Source organism: Gallinula chloropus (assembly GCF_964237585.1).
Source record: "Gallinula chloropus genome assembly, chromosome: 3".
Taxonomy (NCBI): Eukaryota; Metazoa; Chordata; class Aves; order Gruiformes; family Rallidae; genus Gallinula; species Gallinula chloropus.
The window spans coordinates 2,005,711-2,020,257 of record NC_140087.1 but is presented as its reverse complement, the minus strand read 5'-3'; the positions used below and the strand labels follow the sequence as shown (position 1 = coordinate 2,020,257).

Genomic DNA, 14,547 nt, shown 5'->3' with positions numbered 1-14,547 from the left:
GATTCACTGCTTCTCATTTTTACCTTTTTTTAAAAAAAAAACCTACCTTGTCTCTGTTCACCATAAACTTTTCATTACTAATTCTGTAGAGCTGAGCAGCTTTCTTGATTACCCTTGCATGGTACATCAATTTAAAGAATTTTTATTAATTTTTCCTTTCACGGTGTAATCACCTTTATTACTGAAGAGTCTGTCAGGGTTCCATGCTCTAAAAGCTCCATGGCATATGTTCCATGCTTAAAATCCAAAGTGTCAAGCAGGAAGATAACCATACCCATTCCATAGGTGAGACTCTAGGGCTGTGTTTTTCTCTTCATGCAACAGAAGTCTGTTGAAAACCAGAAATTGAATCCAAGCTGCTAAAACCACCACCTAATTACAAGCCAATCTCTTCTGCCTATTTCCTCCATGCAATTGCTGGAATTTGGGTATTTCTTGCAGGTAGAAATGAATGCTAATTTGTTTTTTTGCTAGTGGCACAAAGGAGAGGAAAGATTGATGTAGCTGGCAGTTGAAGAGAGTAGAATTTCTCTGCTTGCACTTGAGCTACACAAAATAGAGATAATGTGTTTCTGACTCAGAGGTATTTTACCCAGTCTTTGCACCGGAGCAAGTGATTACTAAAGGTATTTGGCAATAATGAAAGAAGAGCTGTCTGTAATTATAACAGATCATGGTTTTGAAAGTGTTGCATAGCAGGATGTCCATAAAATTCAAGGTGGGATTGATAACTAAATAAACTTCATAGTTTGTGAGAAATTGAATTTTAAGATGCACACTGGCATACTAATTATAAACCTTTCCTTTGTATAATTATCTTAATGAAAAACAAGGCAAAATTCTCTCTAAAGAAAAGTAAACTGTGGTGTCTCAAACTCTCTTGCCTTTTTTTTTCTGGGGATTTATGGTTGGATAGATGGGAATCTGAGAAAGGGTAAACAATATATACAAGCACAGTGAACTTCCACACTTTTTACTTTTAAGAGCCTAAGTAAAGGATGCTTTCATCTTCTGTATTGCTAGAATCTCAAGCCCATGTTATGAAAATATTACATATATGAATAATACTGCTCCCTCCATTCCATCAGGCTTACACATCAAATGCTTTCTAAAAGCAAAGCCTTATTTTGGGCTACACAACCCAGTATCATAGAGTCATAGAATATCTCAAGTTGGAAGGGACCCATAAGGATCACAGAGTCCTGCTCCTTGCAAACAAATGTTATTCAAATTAAGCTTAAATATGCAGTTGTTAATTTTTAACTTGTTAAGATTCCAGGGCTGTGGAATTAATCAATACCAAATGTGTAGGGCTGGGTGCAGTGTAGGAGGACCTGGTGCATCTCTTGCTCTCTGCCCATCAGACCCAGAGCCTGCAGGAAACGTGGTGCAACATCCTGCATCTTGACACGGTGTCTTCAGCCAAACACCCAGCTCTGGATTTGGTGCCAGTGTTTGTGCTGATCGAGGGCAAGGCTGTGTGGTAGTTTTGCCCTAAGCTGCACTGTGCATAAAATAGGTTTCCTGAGAATTAAATTATGTTCTAATTGGCGAGTTGCTTCAGTGCTCTTCATTTACTTGTCTCTTACATTTAAAAATTGAGATAAAACATCAGTGGTATGGTTTATGTGCAGACCTATAACATGATGTTTTCACAGCTGTGTGCAAAAAGCCTCCTCTTTTTCATCTGTTCCACTGGTTTTTGCAGGATTTATTCTCTTGATGCCCTCTACTGCAGCTTCTTGCATGTGGGATGGTTCCGTCCTTTTTACAAGGTTCACTTTTGAGGGAGTAAAATACTTAACTCTGTTAAGACTGATTGCTGGCTTTCACACTATTAACTTTGTACAGTCTAACTAGAGAATGATGAGGCTGTAAGTCAGCACAGGAAGTTCCACAACTATTAAATTTATCCACTCAGCCAGTGCTTACACAGATTGTACCGTGTGCCCCCATAGCAGAAGGCAGCAAATATTGCTGAAAGCACTGAATAAAAGTAGAAGAACAACTGTATAGATCTTAAGAAGTGGTGGAAATGGACAGTAATCTATACAGAAGAAGCAAGCTGCACAATCAATAAAATCTCAACTGCTGATTGACTATACAAATCGGCCAGGTTAGTAACTAATGGGCTGCCTTGCTCGAGCAGTATGTTAAACATGTTCTTAAAGCAAGCGTGAGAATCACTAACTCACAATGTCAGGGGACAGCTGTACCATGACCACCCAAGCTTGGGAATTAAATGGCATACAGGTTAATTTCAGAGAGAAGCAGGGGACTGGAGTTTAAAGAACTGAAAAGACTCAGCTGAATAGTGTTGTCCATTTGTGGAGGAGAAGAGGAAAGTTATTATAAAGAGTTTTGTCAGTGTATAACGCTTGCAGATTGTTTTGATTGAAGCCTTATTGTAGTAGTGCAACAGGGATAGGAGCTGAACAAATTGCAGAAGGGGGGGCTTGGGGCCAGTGGAAATAGTCATCAAATAAATCTGAAGGTGATACGAACCCACACCTTGGATTTTTTTAATGTTGTTTTGCTTTAATCAGCAGCCAAATTACACTTTTGAGGATGCAAAACTGATTGATTTTGTGGAAGAGGTTAATGTATACATTCAATATATCATAGCACTTTGTCTCCATGGATCAATTTTATCACGGCTCAAAGGTTTTGATCAGTATTTAGTGGGGAAGAGAGTAACCCACCTTAACGATTGTTCTTCATGTGGTTTATAATCTTTATTGCTACATGGTACTCGGTTCAGCAGAGCGCTCAGACATTTGCTTAAGTGCTGTGCTGGATGAGAATTATAATACACTACCCAGCGTGTGCATCTGAAAAAGGATAACAACATATATAATATCCTCTTCTTGAGGAAAGGGAAACCACATATGACATGCTGTTCATGTAGGTGTACGAATTGCTTAGCTGCTCCAATGACAAGGGTGACTGTGAGGTCCTAAGCAGAATAGTAATATGGTGTAATATAGGTAACGCAGTCGGTTAAGGAAAAGCTTGCCCATGGAGATGTAAGCAGAAAAGAAGAATAATAAAGAGATGTCGTAGGTAATTTTCCTACAACAATGTTTCAGTGTCCAGTTGGGCAGGACCACGCAGTTTGATTAAGGAAACACAGTTTTAGATGCTTTGTATGGCTTCATACTTTACTCTGTCCTTTGGCATCTGCCGTTCTTTGAGATGTAATCAGAGGGTACCAACTTGAATTTTAGAAGGGAATGAGGAAGAAATCACCAGTATAAAGGCTTTGTTCTGATGTCTGAATTTTAAACTGAAGTGCTTGGTGCTTTTCTGTGCTTCATTACTTCCACAGTTGTTGAAAACTAAGCCTTTTGCTTTAACTTGGTACTAAATTCCCTTTTATTTATTTATTTTCTCTAATGATTTTGGTTCTTTTTGTTTGCAGGCTTGTTTCCTGCTGTGCTGAACCTGGCTACTAATGCTCTCATCACCACCAATGCTACCTGTGGAGAAAAGGGTCGGGAGATGTACTGCAAGCTTGTTGAACACGTACCTGGACAGCCTGCAAGGAACCCTCAGTGCCGTATCTGCGATCAGAGGAGCAGGGTTCCACACCGTACGTCTGCTGTTCTTATCTTCTTCCTTTAAAAAGATATTTTTTTCAAAGGTTGTAGATACTGGGCAAACAAAACTGTAGGTCACTGGCTCAGTTACTATGAAATGCCTGTCTCTCTTTTTTAAAATCAGGTTATTCATCTCTTACATTGGTTTTAAAAGAAAAATCTGTACTCCTTATGTATACTTCTCAAACTGAATTTTCTAATTCACATGTTTAAACAGATACCTAAATTCAGATTTAGAAAAATTAATCATCAGCAGCTGTTGTTGAGTTCTGTTGATATATACTGACCACAAATGAAAACCAGGTGACTTTTACCTGCATACCTACGTGTGGGATTTTACACACTTAGGCCAATTTAAGCAACATCTGAAACTTCAGTTTAGGGCCAACTCCAATTTTATTTTATTGTGTTCTGGGCTATTCTTCTTCTTTGTTGGATGTTAATTCGGTTTCACTGAACCAGCAAAAAGAAGATAAGATAATGGAGCACTACTTGGCCTAATTGCTTAATTTTTCATACTAAAATTGATCTTTGCTAACGTGTCTTTTTTTAAGACTAAGGGAGCAAAATTGTTTTTCAAGCATGACTTTGTTATCCGCTTCGGAGATGCGTGTTTGGGAATATTGGAGCTATGAAAATTTTTTTAGTCAAGTCATACAAGTTTAATCCCATGTGACCTTGCACTGCAAGGCTTGGGTAGGATTAACGTCAGATTTTTGTGGGTATATTGACAGCGTATATGGTAGAGGGTGCAGACAGCTGGTAATGGAATAGGTGAAATGTTGAACGAAGCACAGCCAGAGAAGCTTGGAGACAATTTATCTCTTTTTTTCCTTACTACTTGCCTTCTAAAACCTAGCTCAGATGCATTTACACCTCAAGAAAAAGCACACTTAAGCATGTGCTTAAAACTATCAGGGTGGGAGGGGGGGAAGAGAACACTTAATTTATCTACTGGTTCTAGACAGGATGAGCAATCTACGTCTGTAGCTTCTCTTAGAAGCATCCTTCCAGGGCCACCCTTCCTATAGTTATTTTACTCATTACAAATTCTTTTGCTAATAGTTAATCTGCACCTTCCTTATAGAAATTCGTGTTACCTTCAGTCATGGAATGAATTATTCTCTTTTTCTTTGAAAAAGTCTTTTACTTAGCTGAAGGGTTGATGGTATTGCTGCTCTATCTGCTTTCCACATGAAGCTCTGTTCTCTTTCCTTCTCCTCACAGCCTGTGTTTTGTAGCACCCTGAACTGCAATTTGCAGTTCGCGGAATTTTCTCTAGAGGTTTTCATCAGCATTAAAATTTACCTGAGCTCTTACCAACACTGCATAGAGACACAGGTTTGCCTCAGTATGAGCAGAATATATTCTTGTTTACATGCTGTACTTAAACATTTCCCCTTTTTAATGGTGTGACGCCACTGGGAGATACGTAGCAAGTTGTCCACCACAATCACCAGATGCTTTCCTGCTAAATGGCTACCTATCTGTTTGCTCCCCATCTTTTATGGAGCTAATTATAATTGCCCCAGTATTGCTCCTTCATTTAAACACAGTTGTAACCTACATTTTATTCCCAAGATAGTTTCCAGGTTTTGATGCCTTTAATGGTATTACATGCCACCTTCCAAGGACAGGTCACGTGAATTTGTAGCAATGTAAGCACTCACATACTATGTGGAGTTGTAGTAGTGTGTCTTACAAGATTTCAGGGGATTTTGGAACCATTCTGACTGGGAAACACTGTGCAATACATTCTTTCCTTTCTTTACAGGTGGGTGTTTAGAGACACATGCATATCATACATGCTTTTTTCTATATCAGGTTTCTTCAATTCAGAAACCAAACCTACACCAGAGATGGGTTGCTCTGATCCCATGTCTTGTCTATGATACCTGACAGTGTACACTACTGTATGTGTACATACAGAGACATACATATGTGTGTATATATATAAACCCGATCTGAGTGATGCATACTTGTGTTTCCCCTCACTCCTACCCTCTTAAAAACTTGAATCTTCTCAGCTTCATAATGTCTAATCTTTTGTTGCCAACCACATCTCATTTTAAGGTTTTTAAATGTTCATTTGGCAGAAGGAAGTGCCTTATTTAAACAGAGATGGCTCATTAATAGGAGAACCATGTAATGTAACCAGACTTTAAATGATCCCCCTGGAATGTGTGAGTCTGGAGTGCCTCCCCTTAATTACTGTAGTAGGAAATGAACACAAATTCCCTGGTTAATCACATGTGAGACCAAATTAAAGAGCACAGTTTGATGGGCTCATTCTGTAAGTTCTCCCCCTTGCTGTCCATCAGGGAGATTGGTCCTTCAACTCCTATTTGCAATCCAGCCCTTGTTGCAAATATTATATTATTTTCCCTTCCCTTTTAAATAGGCAAAACATGCCAGCAATTAATCAGTGTTTTCAAATTAATTATGATTAAACTTTCATAATGGTGATTACAGTTAATTGTTGATTCATCTTCCAAACCTCCTTCTCATGATTTACTTGTATATCAATTTCACCTGAAGAGACTTAAATCAAAATTTCCAATTAGACAGCTTCTGTCATAATCACTGAGGAGCTCTGAGTTTGATTTACAGAAGGTTTTTGCTAGCACTCATTTAAAGCCAAGGTTTGTGAAAAAGATCAGAGCTGTGGGAATTATCAACATGTAAAGAATGGGTGTGTGTTGTTTTTCTCTTCAATATAAAGATAAAGCTACAAAGCTACTAATAACACCACTTACAGCACCAGTATTCTAACTGGCAATGTTGGTGTCCACTAATGCCACTGAATAATCTGATATTTAAATGAATTTTTTGGCATTTTCAATTTTGAGGGATTATGCCTTCCCTCACTCCCACAAAGCACTCTAATTGTATCTCTAAATATGTTCAGACATTCTGGCTTCCCTTAATGAGCTAGGACTCCTGTCCTCCACAGGTGGCTGATGTAGCAAAAAACCAGAGACACAATATCAATCTGGCTGGCTGATTTAAATAATAATTAAAATAAGAAGTAAATGAATCGGTTTATGAATTAATTATTTACAACTCTAGGACTATCTAGTAATGAAGCATATTCCAGTTTTATATCAAGAAAACCTGTCAGTTCAGAAATCCTTAATGAGGGGGGTAGGATTTCTCCTATCTTGCTGTGTTGCTGCAGACAGAACTGGCATAGCAAAAATCTACTGTACTTGAATTTCCTTTGGGTTATTTTCCCCATAATGTACAGACTTGCTCTGGGCAATTAGGGACTTCAAAATATAGATCCTTCTACTTTTTAAAATTGGGCTTATGTTTTTCTCCGTTTTGTTCAGGAGGGAACCACAAAAAGCAACCTGGAAATATTGAGGGTGATTTTTCTTGGTCTGAGAACAATTCAGTAATTCAGATGGTCTTGAAATCTAGGAAGAATTCAATTGTGTAAACAAATTCTTAGCCCTCTCATTTGGGATTTGTTTTGGACACTGCAGAGTAAATGTAGACATGAAAAGGCATTGTGGACTTTGATATGGATTATAACCAAGCAAATGTTCCCTATGTGCATGTGTGTCAGACAGTTTTCCAGTGAAGAAATACATTCTGTAATGATTTCTGAATCATTTCCTCTGCAACAATTTCTGAACTTTTTACATGTGTGTTTAGAAATGTGTTAAAAATTCAAGTGCCAATATTATTTCAATCTCTGCTTTCCTTACACACCATATCTCAGGGGCTGGTTCATTGTTTCTGTTACAAAATTTAATGATTTTACAGTACCTGAAACTTTGGAACAGACTGCAGGAAGTGTTCACATGGTGTAGATGCCTACATTTACATGGTTTAGATGCCTACATATGTGTTCTGAATCACCGTCTTGTGATCACAACCGAAATTAAACTAACATTAGATGAGTATTCCAGTAACAATAAGGATGACTGTGCCCCAAGAATAAAAAAAAATCCTGTTTCTTAGTTTAGAGTGTCACCTCATTAGTTCTGTATTTGTATTAAAATGTAGATTTTAATTTTAAAATATTTAATTTTGAAATATATTTATACATTTCTATTGTTCTAACAGAACGTCATCCGATAACAAATGCAATTGATGGCAAGAACACTTGGTGGCAAAGCCCTAGTATCCAGAATGGAATTGAATATCATTATGTGACCATTACATTGGACCTCCAACAGGTAGAATTCTGTTTGTTTGTTTCTGCAAAGGCTTTCTTTGGTGCACAGTAGATCTGGTTTATCTTCCTCTTTGTTCTGTGTTGTTTTCATATCATGAATCTTTGTTGTTCATGCTGATAATTCTGACACCCATTCAGTGTGACTTAATGTACCATTTCACACATTTTTATTAAGTCAAGTTTAAAACTATTTAAAAGATAAGTATTTTATTTGTAATAACTTCTTGTTTGGCTCTTTAAGACAATGAAAAGAATTTCAGGGGAAAATTAATACGAATAAATGTTTATTTTTAGAATACTATTACTTCTTCTTTCAGTAACATAATAATTACACAGAAAATAGTAAAAATAATTAAATACACTAAAAGAAGTTCAGCTGTGCTAGGGATACATGTGCATGCAATGGATTATTTAGGGGAACATCCTGGATGAAGGAAGGAGTTTGGCTAATGAGATCCTTAAATTGCCTCTTGCTGGTAGAATCATGCTTGACAGATGTAGCCATACAGAATGCAGTTTTTTGCTGTTTATGAAAATACTACATAAGTTTCAGGTTATTGTGGTTCAACCCAGCCAGCAGCAAAGCCCCATGCAGCTGCTCCCTCACTCTCCCCCAGTGGGATGGGGGAGAGAATCAGAAGAGTAGAAGTGAGGAAACTTGTGGGTTGGGATAAAGACAGTTTAACAGGCAAAGCAAAAGCTGTGTGCACAACCAAAACAAAGCTATGAACTCTTTCACCACTTCCCCACAGCAGCCATATCCAGGGAAGCAGGGCTTCAGCACATGGAACAGTGACTTGGGAAGACAAATGGCATCACATTAAACATCCCCTTCTTCCCCAGCTTTATATGCTGAACATGTCAGCTTACAATGTGGGATATCATAGAATCATAGAACCATAGAATGTGTAAAGTTGGAAGGAACCTTTAAAAGTCATCTAGTCCAACGACCCTGCAGTAAGCAGGGACACCCTTACTAGATCAGGCCGCTCAGAACCCCATCAAGCCTGACTTTGAATATCTCCAGGGATGAGGCCTCCACTACATCTCTGGGCAGCCTGTTCCACTGGTCCATCACCCTCATAGTGAAGATTTTTTTCCTAATATCCAACCTTAATCTCTCCTTTTTGAGTTTAAAACTGTTACCACCTGTTTTACTGCTACATGCCTTCATGAACAGTTCTTCTCCAGCTTTCTTGTAGGCACCTTTCAGGTATCAGAAGGCTGCTATAAGGTCCCCTGGAGCCTTCTCTTCTCCAACCTGAACAAGCCCAACTCTCTCAGCCTGTCTTCACAGGAGAGGTGCTCTAGACCATTGGTCATTTTTGTGGCCCTCCTCTGGATGTGCTTCACTAGGTCCATGTCCTTGTATTGAGGGCTCCAAAGCTGGACACAGTATTCCAGGTGAGGTCTCACCAGAGCATTGTAGAGGGACAGAATCACCTCTCTCGATCTGGTGGCCACGCTTTGGTGCCCTGGATGTGGTTGGCTTTCTGGGCTGCAGATGCACATTGGTGGCTCATTTCCAGCTTCTCATCCATGAGTACTCCCAAGTCCTTTTCCTCAGGGCTGCTTTCTAGCACATCATCTCCTGTCCTGTATGGATAATGGGGACTGACCTGACCAGGTCCAGGACCCTGCACATGGCTTTGTTGAACCTCATCAGGGTTACCTTGGCCCACTTCTCCAGCCTGTCAGGTCCCTCTGGATGGCATCCCATCCCTCCTGCACATTAACTTCAACACTCAGCTTGGAGTCATCAGCAAATTTGCTGAGGGTGCAATCAATCCCATTGTCAATATAATTAATAAAGATATTAAACAGCACCAGGCCCAGCACAGACCCTTGAGGAACTCTGTCAGCATCTTCCATCTGGACTTGGAGCCATTGACCACCACCCTCTAGATGTGACCATCCAGCCGATTCTTTATCCACTGAACAGTCCACCTATCAAATCTGTATCTCTCCAACTTAGAAGGATGTTGTGTGGGACTGTGTCAGAGGCCTTGCAGAAATCCAGATAGATGACATCCAGAGCTCTTCCCTTGTCCACTGATGCAGTCACTCCCCTGTAGAAAGCCACTAGACTGGTCACGCAGGATTTACCCCTAGTACAGCCATGCTGGCTGGTCCCTTTGATCAGTTGGGAGTAGCTGTCTCAGCTGTCCCCTCCAAACTCCTTGTGCACCCGCAGCCTCCTCACAGGTGGGGTGGGCTGTGGAAAAGCAAAGGTCTTGGCTCTGTGTCAGCACTGCTCAGCAGTAAGAAGAAAATCCCTGTGTTAGTAACACTGTGTTCAGCATGACTGTGAAGAACATTAACTCTATCCCAACCAAAACTAGCATGGAGGTATGGAAGGAGGATGTGAGGGTAGGTGGAAAATAATTCTATGTTTATTACATGAAAATAAACACAGAATAATCATCCTGTACAAAATGTATTAATGATGTTATTAAACTTGACCATTTTGGTCTTCAATTAAGTAGGTAACAAATGAATCCCTTCAAGTCTCTTCTGGTCTGTGGTTGTCCCATATTTGTCTGCCACTTGAATCAGGCCACAAAACATAGAATCATAGAACTGGCTGATGTTCAGCTGGCTCACTGCTGGCTCATGTTGGGCCAGCTGTCAACCAGCACCCCCAGGGCCTTTTCTGCCAGGCAGCTTTCCAGCCACTCTTCTCTAAGCCTGTAGCATTGACAAAAAGGGTATGCCCAAGCAGGGTTGGCTCTGGGGACTGAGGAGCTGATTACATGTTTAGCTGTGTGACTGCAAACTCGGTTGCCTTAGTGAACTCCAGCAACTGTGTGACCTAATCTAGGTGATCCTGCTCTGGCAGGGGAGTTGCACTAAAATGGTCTTTTGAAGTCCCTTCTAACCCCTAAGATTCTGTCATTGCCTGAGGTGGTTGTGAGACAAACACAGGGCCCAGCACTGAGCCAAGCTCATACAATCAGCCTTGGCCCATAGATCCAACCTGTCCAAATCCCTTTGTAGGGCCTAGCTACCCTCAAACAGATCAACACTCCCGCACAACTTGCTGTTTGGAAACTTACTGAGGGTACCCAACCCCCTCATCCAGATTATTGATAAAGACATTAAAGAGAACTGTCCCCAAACTGAGCCCTGGGGACCACTGCTTATGGCTGATGACCAACTGGGTTTAATTCCATCCATCACAACTCTTTGGGCCTGGCCTTCTACACACTTTTTAATCTCCCATAGCACAGGCCTATCCAAGCCACGAGCGTGGTTTCTCCAAGAAAATACTGTAGGAAACAATATCATAATCTGTTTTCCAGGTGTTGGGAAAAAAAGGAAAGACCCTTTTCTGTGGCTCACTGGAAATAGATTCCTCTTCCTAGCTCACCCTTCCTCTGTGATCTCTCCACTGAGATTTAGTTTTTTATTCCAGTTTATTTTTCTTGATTTGTTGGTTTCTCTTGGAACCTGTCTGCCCTTATCTCCCTTCTTTCTAATTTAGCCATACTTAAAGGGGGAAACAGTTAATTATCAACTAAAGAGGCTTGAATATGGCTTGTCAGATAATAAAATACAGTGAAATGAAAGGCAGGGTATTGAGACATCTGTGTGAATCCATCAATGCAATTTGGTTGTAAGAGATGCACAGAGTAGCAGGGGTTGCAAGGGACCTCTAGAGACATCTAGTCCAACTTCCCTACTAAAGCAGGAACACTGACAACACATTGCACAGGGTTGTGTCTAGGCAGATCTTGAATATCATCAGAGAAGAAGAGTCCACAACCTCTCTGGGCAGTCTGTGCCAGTACTCTGCCACCTTCAGAGTAAAGTTTTTTTTCTCTGTTCAGACAGAATTTCCTGTGTTCCTGTTTGTGCCCATTGCCCCTTGTCCTGTCACTGGGCGCCACTGAGAAGAGCTGGCCCCACCTTCTTGACATCCACCATTTAGATCCTTAATTATTGGTGAGATCCCCTCTCAGTCTTCTGTTCTCCAGGCTAAACAGACCCAGCTCTCAACCTTCCCTCATATGAGAGATGCTCCAGGCTTCTCATCATCTCTGTCGCCTTCTACTCCAGTAGTTACTTGTGTTTCCTGAACTGGGGAACCCAGAATGGACACAGTGCTCCAGATGTGGCTTCATCAGGGCAGAGTAGAGGGACAGGATAACCTCCCTTGACCTGCTGGCCAGTGTCTTCTGAATGCATCCCAGGATCCATTGGCCTTCTTGGCCATGAGGGCACACTGTTGGCTCGTGGAGAGCTTGTTATTAACCAGAGCTCCCAGACCCTTCTCTGCAGAGCTACTACCCAGCAGGTCAACCCCTAACCTGTGCTGGTGCCTGGGGTTGTCAAACTTGCCAGACTTATTCTTAACTTAGTCTACAACTCAGAACTTTAGTAAGAATTAACAGAGAGTAACACTTGGATGTCTATTTTTTTGTACTTTATTTCTTGCTAAAAGCAGACATTGGAATTATTTGATGGTAAAAACTCTCGTAAGTACATTATATCTGTGAAACTGAAGTACTTGGAAACCAGTAGCCTTTAGACCTGGAAGAGCATGGAAGAATTATTAGTGTTCTGGCTTTGGAGCCCTCATTGTTACTGGCAGAAATGTCCGAGGCTTTGGCCTTATATATGCAAATAGTATTCAATCTGCATTTCTCTTTCAATCCACAGAGCTAAACCTTTTTACAGAAGTTTGAATTTAAGTTCCTGTGCATTAAAAAAATTTTTGTTTTTTTTTTTTAAATGTCTGTTAAAGTTTTCAGAGTTATTTGCCTCTACAGTAAGGGATTGTGCCTCTTGTTTGCTATGAGTTGTCTATATGTGAGTATTTCTCAAGCACTGGAACTAATGTATTGTCCTTGTTTCTCGTCACTCTAGTGATTTTACTTGTGTAGTTGTTTAGGTCAGGTCTGCTAAACTAGGACTTGACCTCTTCTGGTTTTTTTCTGATATGTTAACATCTAGATTATCATGAGATATAAGCAAATTTGTGCAGCCCTGAAAGTTTTGAGGTTTCTAATATACAAAAGCTAGCAACTACTGGGCTAGTGCCTGTATTGAAGAAGTAGTATGAGTTGTTCTAGTGTCTTTAAAAGGCTTCTTTGTGTGCCAGTTCACAGTGCTCTGAAAATACTGCTCTGTGTGTTGTGTGGGTTTGGAGGGTTTTTTTGTATTTTATTTAAATGAGACAAGGCTCAAGTATGAGTCTGTTTCTTTCCCACGTTCTCTTGCTGATTGTTCAAAGAAAGCTTTGCAGTCCTCCTGCACTACTAAAGCTGATAACTTCCCTTAAGCTCATTCAGTTGTACTGACCAGTGTAGGACCAGCATTGAGGTTCCTGGGTACGTCAGAGAGATGGGATACAGCCCTGTGTCACTACTGCTGCCTGGCACACTCTTTGTAATCCAGGTAACCCCTGGAGTTAGGGGTGCATGCTGTGCCCCACCTTACATCAACAGAACAATAGCTTAGTTCCCCAAAACGTAGTACAAAGGTGTGATGTGATTTGCGTGGCTTTTAGAGCACTCAGTAAGAAAGAAAGGTTGTGTGGGTTTGGGGGAGTATTAGGAGGTTTTGTTTGCTGTTTGGGGTATTTTGTAGACACAGTGTTGTCAGCTTTATTAAAGTAGTTGGTAAAATAATGAAATTTCTCTTCCAGCTACTGTCATGCATAGCTGTCACCAGGAATGATGGTCACCAAGTATCTTTGAGACCTCACTTAAAAGAAATACCATTCTTTACCTTTGGCTTATAAGAGATTCAGTAATTGCTATGTTTGTGTTGATAAATTCTTGCTTTAAGTATAAAAAGGCTTAACTTCGTTTTGTGAGACAGAAATAACAGATGACAAATCTGCAAGTAATGGACTGAAAATTGCAGGAATGCATTAGTTTGTGTGTTATTACTGGTAATTATGACAGTACGTGGAATGCTTTTAGCAATCCGAGTTTCATGAAAAAATCAGGAAAATAATTACAATTTCTTCATTTATATAATGCTTGATCTTTTGGGGCAGCAATGTATTTATTTTGCCTTACTGTACAGCCTAGCCACATGAAATGGTGTATACTAGTTAGCAATAACTAACACACCGAAGAAATAAAATAATGCTTAACTTTAAAAGGAGCCAAAAGATTATCATGCAAAAAATGCAGCATCATTTTGTTCCCTTTTTTTTGCAGCAGGTGAGGTTTACCATCACATCTATAAAGAGCTGTTATCTATAATGGAGGCTAGTTTTCTAATTCATTAAAGTGTATATGAAATTTTTACCCCAGCAATTATAAAAAATATGAGCTGAAAACTGGATCTACTTGGTTCTGAGCATCTTTGCTAATTTGCTTTTGACTTTTCACTTTTCTAGATTTTTTTTTTAGCCATCTTGACCATCACAATCTTACCTGTTTCACAAGAATATTATGGAACCCCATTTGTAGCTGTACATGTGAAATGCCTTTCAGTGCTTTTCATCCAGCAGGCACATAGGAGGTCAAAATGTGAATGTAGATTTATTTGGGAGTTGTTCACACGAGTTTAATTGGAGGTTAAAGTGAGAGGTTGAGCCACCATGGTTACTGAAGGTGAAACTGGAGATCCCAGTTTGGCAGGGTAGGGTTATTGGTGTGCTAGGTTGTTGCATCACAGAAGCACTCACAAATTTAAAGCTAAAGGAGGGAAGGTTTAGATTAGATATTAGGGGGAAGTTTTTTACAGAAAGAGTGGTGAGGGGCTGGAACAGGCTGCCCAGAGAGGGGGTGGATTCCCTGTCCC

At 40.1% G+C, this 14,547-nt stretch overlaps 1 protein-coding gene across 1 annotated transcript in view; it reads left to right on the top strand.

Moving 5' to 3' along the window:
• The window catches only part of LAMA2 (laminin subunit alpha 2), a gene marked incomplete at its 5' end in the record, with an annotated part of 363,202 nt that overhangs the window by 84,676 nt on the left and 263,979 nt on the right, over window positions 1-14,547 (top strand). Inside the window, 2 exons of the mRNA XM_084261417.1 lie at window positions 3,422-3,592; window positions 7,674-7,786. Of these exons, the coding sequence (XP_084117543.1) occupies window positions 3,422-3,592; window positions 7,674-7,786 (284 nt within the window). The remainder of the gene's footprint in view (window positions 1-3,421; window positions 3,593-7,673; window positions 7,787-14,547) is intronic.